This window comes from Nicotiana tabacum, chromosome 1, assembly GCF_000715075.1.
Source record: "Nicotiana tabacum cultivar K326 chromosome 1, ASM71507v2, whole genome shotgun sequence".
Classification (NCBI taxonomy): Eukaryota; Viridiplantae; Streptophyta; class Magnoliopsida; order Solanales; family Solanaceae; genus Nicotiana; species Nicotiana tabacum.
This window is the reverse complement of record NC_134080.1, coordinates 24,012,231-24,029,552: the sequence shown is the minus strand read 5'-3', so window position 1 is coordinate 24,029,552 and position 17,322 is coordinate 24,012,231. Positions and strand designations below refer to the sequence as shown.

General features: G+C 31.9%; 1 protein-coding gene across 5 annotated transcripts; it reads left to right on the top strand.

Annotated features, from left to right (window-relative positions):
• Window positions 1-1,902: 1,902 nt before the first annotated feature.
• Window positions 1,903-7,902, top strand: LOC107814881 (azadirone synthase LFS-like). 5 transcript variants are annotated; one of them, XR_012708300.1, is made up of 11 exons: window positions 1,903-1,983; window positions 2,469-2,661; window positions 3,944-4,024; window positions 4,150-4,201; window positions 4,541-4,662; window positions 5,425-5,531; window positions 5,633-5,691; window positions 5,824-5,926; window positions 6,554-6,638; window positions 7,121-7,185; window positions 7,674-7,902. XR_012708300.1 is itself a non-coding variant. In XM_016640381.2 (11 exons), coding segments are annotated over exons 1-11 (867 nt in total). In that variant the 5' UTR covers window positions 1,903-1,929; the 3' UTR covers window positions 7,676-7,902. The 5 variants fall into 5 exon arrangements, 4 of the variants coding, with proteins under 4 accessions (XP_016495867.2, XP_016495866.2, XP_016495865.2 ...); XM_016640381.2 differs by having other exon boundaries at window positions 2,469-2,610; window positions 6,559-6,638; XM_016640380.2 differs by having other exon boundaries at window positions 3,944-3,997; window positions 6,559-6,638.
• Window positions 7,903-17,322: the final 9,420 nt, after the last annotated feature.

Sequence of the window (17,322 nt, the reverse complement as noted above, 5' to 3'; positions counted from 1 at the left end):
ACATATATTATATATATATAAGCTGTATTCGATATAGTATTACCTAATACACTTATACTTAGTGCATAGTATAGCGTAAGTACATATATTATATATATAAGCTGTATTCGATACAGTATTACCTAATACACTTATACTTAGTGCATAGTATAGCGTAAGTACATATATTATATATATAAGCTGTATTCGATATAGTATTACCTAATACACTTATACTTAGTGCATAGTATAGCGTAAGTACATATATTATATATATAAGCTGTATTCGATACAGTATTACCTAATACACTTATACTTAGTGCATAGTATAGCGTAAGTACATATATTATATATATAAGCTGTATTCGATACAGTATTACCTAATACACTTATACTTAGTGCATAGTATAGCGTAAGTACATATACTTAGTGCATAGTATAGCGTAAGTACATATATTATATATATATATATATATATATATATATATATATATAAGCTGTATTCGATATAGTATTACCTAATACACTTATACTTAGTGCATAGTATAGCGTAAGTACATATATTATATATATAAGCTGTATTCGATACAGTATTACCTAATACACTTATACTTAGTGCATAGTATAGCGTAAATACATATATTATATATATATAAGCTGTATTCGATCTAATACACTTATACTTAGTGCATAGTATAGCGTAAGTACATATATTATATATATAAGCTGTATTCGATACAGTATTACCTAATACACTTATACTTAGTGCATAGTATAGCGTAAGTACATATATTATATATATAAGTTGTATTCGATACAGTATTACCTAATACACTTATACTTAGTGCATAGTATAGCGTAAGTACATATATTATATATATATATATATATATAAGCTATATTCGATACAGTATTACCTAATACACTTATACTTAGTGCATAGTATAGCGTAAGTACATATATTATATATATAAGCTATATTCGATACAGTATTACCTAATACACTTATACTTAGTGCATAGTATATAGCGTAAGTATATATATATATTATATATATAGACACACACGCCCGCTTCGTAGTACAATTCATCCCTTGTATTACAAAAGTGTTAACGACTTACATTTATATTATTTACTTAGTAAATATAAAAGTGATTTTTAATTTTGACCATATAGAGACCAACTTTGGTCGCTAACTGTAAATGAATTTAATTTAGCGACCAAAGTTGGTCACTAACAGTACATGAATTTAATTTAGCGACCAAATTTGGTCACTAAATTTTAATCAGATTTATTTATATTTTGTATAATATTTAAATTAATAATAAAAGTTATTAAACGTTAGAACTGGGTCCCACATTGGCGACTAACGTTGGTCTCTATTTCATTAAGCGACCAACGTTGGTCGCTAGCGTTTGAATTATATTTATTTATATTTTAAATTTTTTTAAATAAATATATATTTATTAAAATATTATAACTGGGTCCCATGTTAGCGACCAATGTTGGTCGCTACCAGCTTATCCTTCAATTAGCGACCAACGTTGGTTGCAAGTCTTAAATTATATATATTTATATTTTATAAGTTTTATAAAATAATAATAAAATTATTAACAAATTTAATGTGGGTGCCACTTTAGCGACTAATATTGGTCGATAATCTCAGTATATATTTGACCAAGCAAGTCTAACCAGTCCAGTTAACGATTTGACTAAATTTGCGGTCAAATAGAGACCAACTTTGGTCGCTTTTCTTGACAGACCAAATTTGGTCGCTTGTTCAATTATTAGGTGTACGAAGGGAGTACCAAGTCACCAGTTGGTTAGTAAATTAGTCACTATAAATTATACTGGTAGTCTTAAGAGGACTCTGCTTCAGGATTTGTAGTATTTGTTTTAGTGATTTTTCCAAAAATTAAAATAAAAAGGGAGGGAGCTCTGCAACTTCCGATGATTGATCTTAGCTCTACAGATCGCACATTACTCGCTGATTCACTCCGCAAGGTACACCTCACTTTCTATAATTTAAATTGTTTCACACAATGTAGTAAAAGTTTTTTTTGATAATCGTGGTGTAGTATATTTGCATCTTGATTCATTTACGAGGTATTATTGCTATCGCCCAACAATATAGTAACTCCACTCACCATAATTTGGACAAATCAGAAGAAATTACCTGATGCTTATGCATGTGCTGAGACCTAATAGTTCTGAACCAATTTCATTGACAGCTAGGCAGGGGCGAATGTAGCATTAAGTCTACGGGTTCAATTAAATCCATAACTTTTGACGTGGAGTATAAATTTGTGTGAAATTACTAAAATTGCAACAAAATAATATATATGAACTCATAGCTTTAGAAATATATTGGATCCTATGTTAAAAACCTTAAAAATTAAATTTATAAAATTTAAATTCTGGATCCGCTTTTACCACGACACCCTTAGGTGCCAATGTAGTAAAAGTTTGAATGCCAATGTGTTTTGCAGGCATGCGTTGAGAATGGATTCTTTTACCTGAGAAATCATGGGATAGAAGAAGAGTTGATTCAACGAGTTTTCGAAGGGAGCAGAAGGTTTTTTGGTCTCTCACTTGAAGAAAAGATGAAGTTGCTTCGCAAGAATCATAGAGGTTACTCCCCCCTTTACTCTGAGATGCTTAATTCTAATGACAATCCCAAAGGTAAATTATTTCTACTTTCATCCTTCAATTTGTACTTAATAGATCTTTTTAGAAAGAATTACAAGAAAATACATATGACTTCACACCACAACAAAAAATGATTCATGTTTTTAAGTTTTACCCAACCTAATTCATATTGTACATATTTTAAAAGCACTAGCAAATTCAAAACTTGTGTTCTTGCAACCATTGCTTTTAAAAGTTATGGAGCTAAATATGTGTTCTCAAAACCATTGTTTTCACTCTCTCTTCTTCTCACATCATCTACATATGCTTCACGGGGTCGTCCGTCATTGCTGCTTCTTACCCTGTCTCACCTGGTTGCAATGTAAGAAAATTGAAGAGTAGAAGTCCACCATTGAATGCTATTCAAAGCTTTGCTTTCGAAAATAGAATTTTTTACGTTTGTTAGTTGTTTGGATTGGTTGTTGTTCCAATTGATTGAAAATATCAAAAGGAGTTCAAAATTTAAATTTGAAGTGATTTTGGAGTAGATTTGAGCAAGATTTGAGTTAAATTTTAGAAAAGACGCAAGGAAGAAGATGAAGTCAGTTTTTTGTATAATCTTGTATAATAGTGCATATGAGTATATAAACACATCTAATACAATATTATACACTTTTATATACCTTTATACAAGCGTCTATAGACGAACTTCTTCCACGATTTTCAGTTGCAATTCTTGTTCAAACCAGTTCAAATCTCCATTAAATGACTTCAAATTTTATATACAACCTCCTTATACTATTTCTAACAAGTCTAAATAACACCCACTCCAAATTTCTCACAAAATCAAATTCGAAAGTTAAACCCACATGTTTAAGCTTGTTAAAAATTTAACTTTCACCATTCAAATAGATTTGGTTTGTTGAACTAATATTTGAGTCACAGTTACTGATTCGAAAATTAACTTAAAAGTTGGAGCAATCTTTTTTTTAAAATTAAATAGTAATTTCTAGAACCTATTGGAGTTGGATGTTGAATCTTAGCCTATTATTTTTGGATTGGTTGATTGTAAATTAAAATATGGGCTATAAAATTGAAAAACATGGAGCTCAATTGTTCTTATGTGAAATTTTCCCATCTTTTTATTAGTGATCGAGTTTAAGTTTTATGCACTAGCGATGTGTAAAATATTTACACAATCAAATTATTTATTAGGCACTGGAAAAATTTCTTAATAATCAAATCTCTTCTCTAAGGGTCCTTTAAAAAATGTCAAGGCTAATTTTTTTTTTATTTTTTGTGGTAATACATGCAATATTATTTTATTGAAATGCAGGTGACCCAAAAGAAAGCATCTATTTTGGAGCACCTGAAGACATATCACCCTATGGTAATCTAAATCAGTGGCCTCCCCATGGTATATCCATAGATTTTCCTGCTCCCTAGTTTAGTGACAAAATTTTAATATAGCTTTTTAGCCTGATTTAAGAAACATATGTACTGATTCAATTAATATGTCACATTTGTGTTTGGGGCTTCTAGAAGTTCTGCCATGTTGGAGATCTACAATGGAAGAATACTATAAAACAATTCTGTAAGTTATCAACTCTCTACAAGTTACTTGCATTTTGTAAGTTGTTGTAAAGAAGTTTTGCACTATTCTTGTATTTTAACATGTAATAGGCCACCTGTCTTATTTCCCAAGCTACTAATCCACTTTATGGATGGACGACTGTAATTTTATTTTAAATATCCTGATACTGTAGTACTATCAATGTATAGAAGTTAAACTTTAACAGGAGTAGATTAAGCACAACATAGACTTTTCTTTTAAAGCACAACATAGAATTGTTGTCACATACTTTACTAGTCAGGTATAGTTTTTTTTGTTTTAATTGATAATTAGCCTATTTCGGTTTTGATCGATGCTCAGGTGTGTTGGTAAAAGAGTAGTTTCACTCATGGCTGTAGCGCTAAATGTGGATGAAGATTTCTTTGAGAAAGTTGGTGCATTCGATCCACCTGCTGCTCTTCTTCGCCCCCTGCGTTATCCAAGTATGTTTTTTTGTTGTTAAACGAGAAGTTTAAATGGGAGTGTTTACTTATTATTGCTGAAATCTCTGCATTAATGGGTGAATGAAACCCTAGATTTAGAGAGAAAAGAAAGAAGCAGAAGATGGTTTTCACTTTTCAGAGAGTTGAGAAAATGAACTGTCTCATTCATTCTGAGAATACCTGTGAGCTAGCTTATATATGGTGACTACTACACTAACTAACTGACAAACAACCGACTTTAAGTACAATTAAATAGACTAAACTACCCCTGTATATTTCCATACATAGCTAAGTCACTTCTTGCTTCTCAACAATTATTGGCTTCACTTCCTGTAAAATGTTTTTGAGCTAGATGAATAGAAAAGAAAATTATATGTCTTGTGCGGAACTATGGAGCCACAATAATAACATAATTAATGCTCCCTGTTGATCGGTTTATTTGACGCTCTTTCGAAAATATTTGACGCCGTTCTATTTTTATACAATTTCAACATTTAGCAATTCAAGTTTATGAACTATTTAAAATTTGAATGTGATCTTTTCCTAGCAAGCTAACTTTTCAACTAGTATTTTAATAATCTTCTTTTACTATCATTAACAATACTAATGGATTCTTCTACATAGTTAGTTGCTAGAAAGTACGCACACACACATATAAGTTAATTCACCGCTTATGCAAGAGTTGATTATGCACAAACCATGACCACATAATATGTACAGGAACATATATATGATTCAGGCATATTGTTTCCCTCTTATCAGTAGCAGGTGAGATAGACTCTTCTGATAAACATATGCATGGCGCTGGGGCTCATACAGATTGTGGAATGATTACTATCCTAGTGACTGATGGTGTTCCTGGACTTCAGGTATATATTAGATAGAAAGGATCATGAATGATGAATCGACAAAGTGGTGATTTTGTATCGTATTGATAGTTTCATTTTGAATTGGCTTCTCCGTTTATCAGGTTTGCAGGGATAAGTTACAGAAACCACAGATTTGGGAGGACGTGCATCATCTGAAAGGGTACTTAAATTATTCATTTACACTTTAGGATTATCGTGTGGTGTGAAACAGCATAACTAGCATGACCAATGTTTCTTAACATTAGCAGTGTAACTAGTTCATAACTTAAACATGAAAATTGTCAATTTGCAGGGCTTTCATTGTTAACATTGGAGATATGATGGAAAGGTGGACAAATTGCTTGTTTAAGTCAACATTGCACAGAGTGACACAACCAACACAGGAACGATACTCGGTATTCTACATCTTCCTCATTGAAATCCTCTTCATCCTACTCATGTCATAATGTCCTTTGAAGATAGCAGAATGCCAAAGAAGAAATGAAATTACCGTAGTAGTTTCTTGATATAGTCAAGGGCGGAGCGCAAGAGTGTTTAATTGAATCCCGTTCGTCACCAATTATACTATGCAAATAGGGCAAAACAATTTTTTTGAAGTTATTTATAAGCTGTTGAATCCTCTTGATGTAAGAATATTCTAGTGTAATGGGAAAAATGGTTTAAAATAAAAATTGCTTTAGGTCACCGGTTCAAGTTCTAAGTGTGACATTCTGGTATTTTTTTTCCGACCCCGTTGTATGTGGTTTTGCATGACCATTGATAGCTACAGACTAAATGAAATATTTCAGGAGATATGTCCTATTGATTTAGGTTTATTTGGAATTGAAAAATCCTCATTGTTTTCTGGGAAGCCAAAGATATTTACCACTGTAAATGCAGTAAAATATTCCTGGTTAATAGGACCGTTAAATTAGGAGGGAGGAAGTTACATTGTGGAGATTTTATTGATGTATTCTTATTAATGTGTTGGTTTCTTAAGAATGAGTGATGTGCATAAACTTACAAATCATGCTTCAAAAAAGAACAGGTGGCTATGCTTTTTGATCCAAGTCCAGATTGTGTTGTGGAATGCTTGAAGAGTTGCTGTAATGAGTCTTCTCCTCCTAGGTATTTACCACATTTTTCAACTTTCTAATGTTCCTCTTTTGAGATTCCAGATACCTTTAGCTTCTTCTCTTTTGTTTCCTTTCACTTTTTTGGAAAGGGTAAAAAATACCCCTTTTGTTTGGTAAATGATTTAAGTTTAAGCTTCCTTCACTTTTTGGTCCAAAAATACACTCGATGTTATCTTTCGGATTAAAAATACCCCTACGACAAGCGGAAATTTCGGTGGTCCCTTTTTAATGTGTTGGCAACACGTAACTGGGCCACGTGGCCCAATAAATAATGACAACGCATTAAAAAGGGACCCATACATTATTCCGTTAACCGCGAGGGTATTTTTAATCCGAAAGATAACGTCGAGTGTATTTTTGGACCAAAAAATGAAGGAAGCGTAAACTTAAATCATTTACCAAACGATAGGTTTATTTTTTGCCCTTTTCCGTACTTTTTATATTGGAAGTATTATTATAGTGATGTGCCAACAGGTTTCCTCCAGTTCGTGCGGCAGACTACCTGAAGGAGAATTACAAAGTTACTTATGGCGACCAATGTAAGTTTATGCTTGCTCTAGCTTGTTGATGTGATAAATGTTCAACTTTTCATTGGTCCGACTAATCTGGATTTGCATCCCATAGGTTGACTAAAAGGGGTAAAAATAATCTCTACCGAAAGATTCTCCATTCCAGGACTAGAACCCGAGATCCCTAATTATAACGAGCGAAAGAATTACAATCATCCCATTACACCCCTATATAGTGATAAACGTTCAATTTAACTACCTTATTATCTGGTTACCTTGGAGGATTGCTATGTAGCAATATATACGTCAGTAAGTGAAAAAGCTTTTTATTTTTCAAAACAAGAAAAAGGCCTCTACAGACTACAATTAAAGACGACAAGAATAAGACCTTCTTGACTGATCAGATGTGATCCAGTTGATTAGTTTATCACTCAACTTAACATAAATGTTTGCTTAGTATAAACGTTGGAACACATAGAGGATTGGCGATGATTTGTCATTTATTTGTTTTGCTGCAGAAATATGTTGAATTGACAACAAAAATAGCACCAAAAGAAGGGATAAGGACTGGTTTATTCATCAGTTTTCTCAATATTAAGGAGCTTTATGTGTAAAACATGTCGTATTTGTATTCTCTGTAATACTGTGAGAATAATAACAAGAATTGAAAGTGTGATCGTAAAAGTATCTTTCCTTCTATTCTGAAACATTACAACTTCAGTCGAAATTAAATATATACATTCACTATATGAACTACTAATAACATGCTTGTTATATCCTCAAAGTATATTATCTGACAAAAGCCGGGAAATTAAATCACTCGTTTTAGAAAGTGATAATATCACACCTCGATCCTTATATTTTCATATATTATATTAGGAATTCGTTAGTTGCTATTAGAATTAGTCTATACTTAATAGTAAAAGCTAGCATAACATTTGTAAATGTTGCAATATCTAAGATGGCTTTCTTTTTTCAGATCCTAAATCCAGATTTTGTCTTGGAATACTTTGTCTTAGAATACTTTGTTTCTTCCACTAATCCCTCCTTCAAAAAAAAAAAAGGAAAAAAGGAAAGTAAGTATCACGACCCGTATTTTCTATCTTCGGGAGTCGTGATGGCGCCTACTAGTGAAAGCTAGGCATGCCAACCATTTGAAATATTTATCTTTTTTCCATTTTAATTCTTTAACAAATGCAAATCAACAGTTTATAAACAGCAGAAATTTGAAACGAGCAGAAGAAACAATTAAACCATTTAAATAATTCCAACATAATTTCTTAATCAAAAACTACCCAAGACTGGTGTCACAACTCCACAGACGGTCTAAGAATTCTATAAACAAGGTCCGAAAAATAAATGCAATACTGTTTCTGAATTACATAAGTGAAACAGGAAGAAAAGATAGAGGGAGACGCCAAGGCCTGTGGACGCCTGCAGGACTACCTTGGATCTCCGTATGGATTGAAGGCAGCCACCCAAGCTAAGGTCCAAAAGCGGCTGCTCCGGGATCTGCACACAGTGCAGGGTGTAGTATCAGCACAACCGACCTCATGTGATGGTAAGTGCGTAGCCTAACCTCGGCGAAGTAGTGACGAGGCTAGAACCAGACTACCAAACAAACCTGTGCGGTTAAAGCTTATATACGTAGCAAGTAATAATAAAGGAAACTAGCAGTTAAAGATGGGAAGGGGACATGCTGTGGGGAATATCATTTACCAACAGTAACTCTGGAAAAAAAGTATAAAGAACAATTTAAAATTCGCAGCAGAAAGAATAAGGAAACAGTAACAAATCAATATCTACTTTTATCATTTACTGTTGCGGTGCGCAACCCGATCCAAATCATAAAAATACTGTTGCGGTGTAGAACCCGATCCATATTATATATCACTGTTATGGCGTGCAATCCGATCTAAATATAATATTGTTGTGGCGTGCAACCCGATCCAAATATAATATTATTGCGGCATGCAACCCGATCCCAGTATACAATTCAACACCAATCACAAAAGAGTCTCGACAAGAGAACAACAATATCCCGGCAAGGGAACAACTAGGGAACAACAATATCCCGACAAGGGAAGCGACAGTAAGAAGTAAATACGTCCCGACAAGGGAATCAGCTATAACCAAACTTGTTCCAACATTTAACTTCACAAGAGGAACTTCATCTAGCACCAATACTCAACAACTTAGGCATTTGTAGTACTTATTAAGAACACAACGACTCCAATTTAAGACTCACGGGCATGCTTGACAACGACGTATAGATACTCGTTACCATGCTTATACGTCGTATCCAACAAGTAACACATAGCAAATAGGACTCGACTCCTAATCCCTCAAGTTAAGGTTAGATCAAACACTTACCTCGATGCCACGAACACAATTCAAGCCTCAACCATCGCTTTACCTCATGATTCCACCACCAATTCGCTCGTATCTAGCCACAAGTTATTTAACTATATCAATAAATGCTAAATGAATCAATTTCAATGCATGAAAATAGGTTTTCTAAAGTTTTTCCCAAAAAGTCAAAAATTGCCCCCGGACCCATGTGGTCAAAACCCGAGGTTCAAACCAAAACCCGATTACTCATTCCCCCACGAACCCAAATATAAGATTTGTTTTGAAATCGGACCTCAAATCGAGGTCCAAATCCCCAAAATTTAAAAAATCTAGGTTCCAACCAAAACACCCAATTTCCCCTATGAAAACCTTTAATTTTGAGTTGAAATCATGAGGAAAGATGTTAAAGTTTGATAAAAATAAGTTAGAAATGACTTACAATCGATTTGGAAGAGTACTTGTCTTTGAAAAATCGCCCAAGAGTGCTTTGGTTTTGAGAGGGTTTGAAAAATGGTTGAAATACGTCTAAGTTATGAATTTACAGGTTGTAGGTGTCGCAATTCCGACCAGAGTTCGCAATTGCGAATCCCTCAGAAAACTAACTCATTCGCATTTGCGACCAAGTTCAATTTCTGGTCACCTTCGCATTTGCGAGGAACCTTTCGCAAATGTGATATCGCTTTTGCGATAGAACAGTCGCATTTGCGACTAATGCAGCCCAGGTCCATTATCACATTTGCAATGTTTTGCCGCATTTGTGAGCCAGGCTTCGCAAATGCGAAGTCTGTAGACCTGCAACATACCAGCTAAAAACCTGCAACATCCTATGTTAAAATTCCACCCCGTGGCCTATCCAAAACTCACCCGAGCCCTCGGGGCTCCAAACTAAACATGCACACCAACCTAAAAATACTATACGGACTTGCTCATGCAATCAAATCCTCAGAATAACATCAATAACTATGAATTTACCACCAAAAGCAAAGGAAATCTCATGAACTTTCAAAGTTTCAAATTTTTCAAATACGGTTCCGAATCACGTCATTTCAAGTCCGTTTCTTACCAAATTTTACAGGCTCGACTTAAATCATATATAAGACCTGTACCGAGCTTCGGAACTAAAATACGGGCCCGATACCATCAACTTCCAAACATTTTTCATTTCCAAAAACTCCTATATATTCCAGAAAATAATTTTCTTTAAAAAATTTATTTCTCGGGCTTGGGACCTCGAAATTCAATTCCAGGCATATGCCCAAGTCCCATATTTTCCTACGGACCTTCCGGAACCGTCAAATCATAGGTTCGGATCCGTTTACCCAAAATGTTGACCGAAGTCAACATAAATTCATTTTAAAGGCACTTTTTATTATTTTTCACAGATTTTCACATAATGACTTTCCGGCTACACACCCTGACTGTGTACGCATATTGAGTTGAGATAGATTGAAGTTTTTAAGGTTTCGGATCACGGAATTTAGTCTAAAACAAGTGATGACCCACGGTAAGGAGGAGTTTGAGGAAAAGAAAAAGAGTATGTTATCAGCTTCATCAGAATCTGTCAAGAGGAGCATGCATGTATGTACGGTGTACCTGACCTTAATTCGGATTCATTTTTTACTTTTGGAATTAGTCCACCAAATGGGGAGGAGGTGCCTTAATTCAGGGAAACTCCCTCCTTGTAGATATATGGAAAAAAATGGTTTTCTGTATTCGTTTTGAGACTCGATTAATCCAAATATGCATCAGGAAGTCTTGCTTTAGCTATAAAGTGCTCCCTAACCTAAACGATTCTATGAAAATATTGCAATGGTGATTCTATATATGTCTATGAAAACAAAAACGTGAACACAAACTTTAATTACATACTTGAGAAATTCAAAAATAACCAGATTTACAAGTGGTCGTTCAAAATAGTCACAGTTTCAAAAGTAATTGAAATTTAGCCACTTTTCATGTAAAGATATATCTGAACTAAAACTGTTCAAAATCCGAAAAATACTCCAGTATAATATACTAGAATTCCAGTATAATATACTGCACTCCAGTATAATATACTTATGTCCAGCATCCAGCATAATATGCTGGAAGTTCATACATAGGTGCTCTAATCTCCAGTATATTATGCTGGAACTTTTCGCGTGTTGGAGTTCTAGCATAATATGCTGGAAGTTCTTACACAAGTGTACCGATCTCCAGTATATTATGATGGAATTTTCCGTGTTGCAGCAAAATAGTGGCATTTTTTCAATGACTTTGCAAACGCTGACTATTTTAAATGACCAGTCCGAAAACTGACTAGTCCGTGCTATTTTTACGAATTCATGACATTTAAGTCCAACATTTTTGAGGAAATTGGTTATTGCATCTAATTTCTAGCATAAAATAAGATGTTGTTGTTTTGGGTGTAATTACACTCTCCAATTCTCGGGGGGGGGGGGGGGGGTATAACTTTTATTTCTATTATTTTACTTTTTTTATTTTATTTTTACTTTTTATTATTTTTTGAAATTTTAAAATATATTTTTCTTTGTACATTATTTATCTTTTATTTCTCTACCTTTACTTCTTGTGATTCTTTATAATTGCTTATATTTTATTATTCTATTTTTTGAAATTACACCTCCTAATATTAGAAATAATAAGTCATTAACAAACTTGACATATAATGAGTGATGCAATTAACGTGAAATTTCATTGTTGAATGTGGTTATAAACTTGTTATGTTTCCTAATCTTAAGTTGTAGTGGAACTTAATATTATTATGTTGGAATTTTATATATATGTTAAACTTTTTTTTTTTGAATTTTAAAATTGTGTTATATTTGTGGTTCCAATTTACTTGCTTTAGTAGTATTGGCTCACATTGCTTGTTGTTCATTTTTTAGTTAGAATTGATAGATTAGCTTTGTCAAACATGAATAATTTTATGACATTATATTTAAAAATATTAATTTATTTATCAAACATGAATTCCATGATGTTCTTACAAAACGTATGTTTTTAGTTTTTGTAAGTATCTAAACTAAATATTATTAATTGGAAAATATATATAAATTATTTTTAAAACATTAGTTATAAATATATGGTTACTAATTAATGTATATTCACGAAAATATATATATATCTTAGACACCAAATATAATATCATTTATACTTATAAAAATTTATAGGCATATATTTATTATATTAACTTTTAAATTTTGGTAATTACTTCATTTAAAATTTAATTTAACTGTGTAATTACACTTGTAATTGCACTGTAATTATACTATAACAAACAAGCAAGTCGTCGTAATTACACAACTATGTAATTACTACCCTAGTAATTATATCAATTCCAATTACCTGGTGGCTTTCCAAACAGACCGTTAGTGAAAATAATTTTAATATTTTTTGAGAAGGATTATGAAATCCTCGCTTCATATAATTTCATTAACCTAGCATATTTCCTTTTTTTTTAATTAAAAGAAAATTCGAACTCAGAAGAAAACCTTTCATGAATCATGAATCAGTGTTTTCCATCAGTTAATTTTTTTTTTAAAGAGGATCTCCAAAAGTCTCTAACAGTCACCGACCATTACGAAGAAAAATCCAGTTCTCTTACACATGGATTTCTTTTCATATTCTGTTTAAACAAAAGTGGATCTGTAACAGTTTCCGTACTATCTTCTTGTTAGAACATTTATTTATGTCGATTGAAGTGTCTCAAATCTCAATGAATTTGATATTGGAAGTTGGACCGGATTCATTGTATCTCTGACTTTAAGTAAAAGAAGATTGAATAAATTCTATTTTAGATAGTCTGTACCATTTTCTTTTTGCCAGATTACTTAAATAGATTAGTTTTTAGATCAATTCTTTTTCTTCTAGAGTTCAAGATAGAAGAGTACTAATCTCTTGTGATCTCTTGTTTACTAGATTGTTCATGTTGAAACTTAAATCTAACGTAAATGCTCACACAAAGTTTCAGACTTATAGTTAAAGAAAATTCAATAATAATAATAATAAATATAATAGTGATAATAATAAGAAATGAACTTTGGACATAATTAGTCAATCCTAAAGTTAGCTCATAATGTGAGAATTGTCGTAGATCATATAAAAAGATAATTTCTCACAAATTCCAGAACTTAACATTTAAGATGTGGGCAACACAGCATGAAGTCAAACACAGATAAAACTAAGAAAAGGAATGGGTCTTGATATGAATTCATGACATTAGATGGATATTGAGCCTAATTCGACCCAAAGCGCTCGTGAACTAAGGTTTGCCTACGACCATTATAGAAGATAATTCCTCGCAGATTCATAACTTACATCTAAAGTGTAGACGACACAACATGAAGGCCAAACATCAATAAAATAAAATAAAAAGGAATGAATTTTTATATAAATTCATAATATTAAATGGATTTTAAGCCTAATTCAACCTAAAACGTTCATGAACTGAGGATTGGCTACGGCTAGACAACACCTTATTCCTCCATCAATGTAGGGCATTTAATTAATTAAGAGATAATAAAAGGACTCAACTTTTTGGATTTAAATGAAGAATATTGATGTTGTGAACTTTTGAGGCACTACACGTTTATTCTCCACGTTCATAGTACTTGTCTAGCACCCACCTATCCAGTATCCAATGACAAAAAATGTAAGTCTTAATGCTTTTGACTATAAAATCCCCCCTATTATCAATAGTCAAGATTTTTTTAGCTAGTTAGCAATTGTAAAAAATATACGTATATGATAGACTGATAGTGGCAGCAAAGTAGGCATAAACTAGTTGGGATATCAAAAACCAAAAACTTTTTCCATTTATGTCATGTAGAAATATGAACTTTTATCCAACAAAATGCGATGTTGGTCCCCATTTGTGGGTATCATAGATGGTATTTTAACCAATGTGGAAAAAAGAAATACAAAGAGAAGACCTAATTGGGTATTTGTCTTTTGACCATCCAATTCATATATTGGATTGAAATGGGAGAAAAAGAAAAAGTGACTATCATATTTACATAGTAGCCATTTCTTTGGGGTAAGCCCTCTCCATTAGCAAAACTGCAAACTGTTATTATGTATTTAATAATAGGCATATTCAAATTTAATATGAATACAAGTACAAAGTCACATGCAAAAGGGATATAACGGAATGAGAAAAAGGCTACTCTGATCCCAACTAAGTCCAATCTTAGAGGAGAAGTAAAACACATTATCTTCAATAGATAAAGTAATACTGGACGATTGGCCAAGCTTTGGGGCCATGTTTTTGGACCAAAAGTGCTTATTTTCAGTTAAAATATTTGACTAAGTTTTTAAAAGGAAAAAAAATATTTTTTGTAAAGTTTTTGAAAAACAAAAAAAAATAACTTTTCCTCAAAATCATTTTTTTTAAAAGTATTTTTGAGAATAATACACTTAAAAAAAATACTTTTTAAAAGTTTGATCAAACACTAATTATCGTTCAAAAATATTTTTCAAATTAAGTAGTCAAACACAAATTACTTTTTATTAATTTATTTTTGCAAAATAAGCTGATTTTTACTAAAAAAAAAACTCACCACTAACCAATGACCGAAAAATGCAATAATATAACACGTGGCAATACATCGAAAATAAAAAAGGAATTAGAAAAAGTTCTTAAGAGACAAGAAGGAAGTCAAGGGCGACATGTGGAACACATTTGATCATCTCGAAATGATTCTATGGGCCCCTTTTGAATACGAGCTCTCCATGATCATCACGTGACCATTTCCTTGTTGCCGTTGTTTTTCTTTTTAGCTGTATTGTATTTGCTACAAGAAAAATATTCAAATGTGTTTTCGTTAACGAGTGAGAAAATGTATTGTGAAACATATTTCTTAGAATGGAACAGTGTTTTACATTAAAAATAAATGTTAAAGATTGATAACAATATATAAATTTTAATTATTAAGTATTATATAGCAAGTGTTGAGACATTTATAAAGAAAATAACTTTGAGAAAGTCAGTTTTCCATCTTTTGATAGAAAATATATATATCCCTTCAAAATTATTTTTTGCAACCAAATTTCAAAAAATAAATTCATTGTCAAAGACACCTAAGTAATTTATTTTTGAAAAGATTAAGAGTTAATTACTAACAAACCAATCCCTCGATTTTCTATTCTTCGAATACTAAAGTTTGTTAAGTATCTTACGTCTTTGTTTGTGGGTATAAGAGTGAAAAGAATCTAATATGTACTTTGTATGAATTCGTATTTGTTCCTCGTTTAAAAAATAAAATAAAACTGTACATGGTCAGAAATTATGTAACTTGCTATAAATAAACATTTTTTATAATTAAAAGATAGCAAACATTTTTTAATCAAAAGAGGTTAAAAGATAGAAGCGAAAAAATTATTTGATTCCTAATTAAATAGATTTCTAAATAAAATACTAACGTATATATTATTCTTTTCTTTTTTTATTCTTTATTTTTAATTACTACTTTTTATAGAGTTTGTCCCATGATTAGCCTGGGAGGAAAAAGTAAAAGAGAGAAAATGTTGTGGTGCAATTAGAGTTATCCACTTAACAATAAAGTCTAGAGTTGTAATCATCATTAAGCTAAAACCCTAATCTGCAAAGTACTATTATACGATTGGATTAAATATTTTGATTTTCTTATGGACACGTCATCGTGATTAATCCGAGCCGTTTTATTGATTATGTGGAGGTTAGGAATTCCACATATTTTGACCAAAAGTGGGGCTCAAGAAAATTAAAAAGAAAAAAAAAAAGTGGCTGAAGATAAAAGGCTGCCAAATGTGGATAAGTTAGTGATAAGGTTTTTTAATAAGCTTTTGTAAGATAAGATATTAAAATTTGGGAATAGGAAAAGAATATACTCTCAAATCTACGCAATGGACGGCCGACCACATAAGAGGGCCCATGTGATGCGCTTTACATGCCTTCCCTTTCTTTATTTATTATAAAACAGAGGTCTGAAAATCACATAATTTAAAATTTGAAGTTTTTGTGTTTATATTTGTAATTTAAGAGTCATAATACAATAATAATTGAATTTATATATATTCATATATAAATATTTTGGCAAAAGTTCATTCGCGCTAACTGTAATTAACCTTTCAATCTGCCCTGCATGCGGCGTCTTAACCTTTCAGATCCGTCCTGAGTGCTGCGTCTAGCCATATTTTTTGTCTTTTAAATTTTTACTCTTCTTTTAAAAATTATATTTACTAATTTTAATTATAAAAGTTTTTGCCTACATATTTCTATCTTTATTTTTAATACTTCACTTAAGTTAGTACTTAATTAGTTAAACTATAAAAGAATGCTTAATAGTATTATTTATCTAAAACGCCAAAAATTTGAAAGAAATTCAATTATCATAAAATGACTAGCATTTAAAACCGAAAGTAATATTATATGATTCAGTATATTATCTTATTACCATAATTTCAAAGTGACGCCTCATGTTCTGTCCCCATCCTGTCATGTGAGGGGCATTCTCATCTTATATAAATACTGAAATACAAAACGTATAGATTTACTATTTTTTGTCAAACAAAAGAACTGATTTTTCCTTCATGTCTCACAAAAAAAAAAAAATGAAGCTTACCCATGCTATTGATAAGTTAGAAGAGAAGATACTTTATGTTTCATTATTTCTAGAACTTCAAAATCATTCTTTCTGAACAATATTAGTACTTCATTATCCAAGATAACAGTGACGGATTTAAAATTTAGAGATCATAATATTAGCTTTTATATTTGTCTCAATTTCTTCACACAGGCAGTTGAGCGTCTTTCCTTTTATTTCAGCAGTAGTA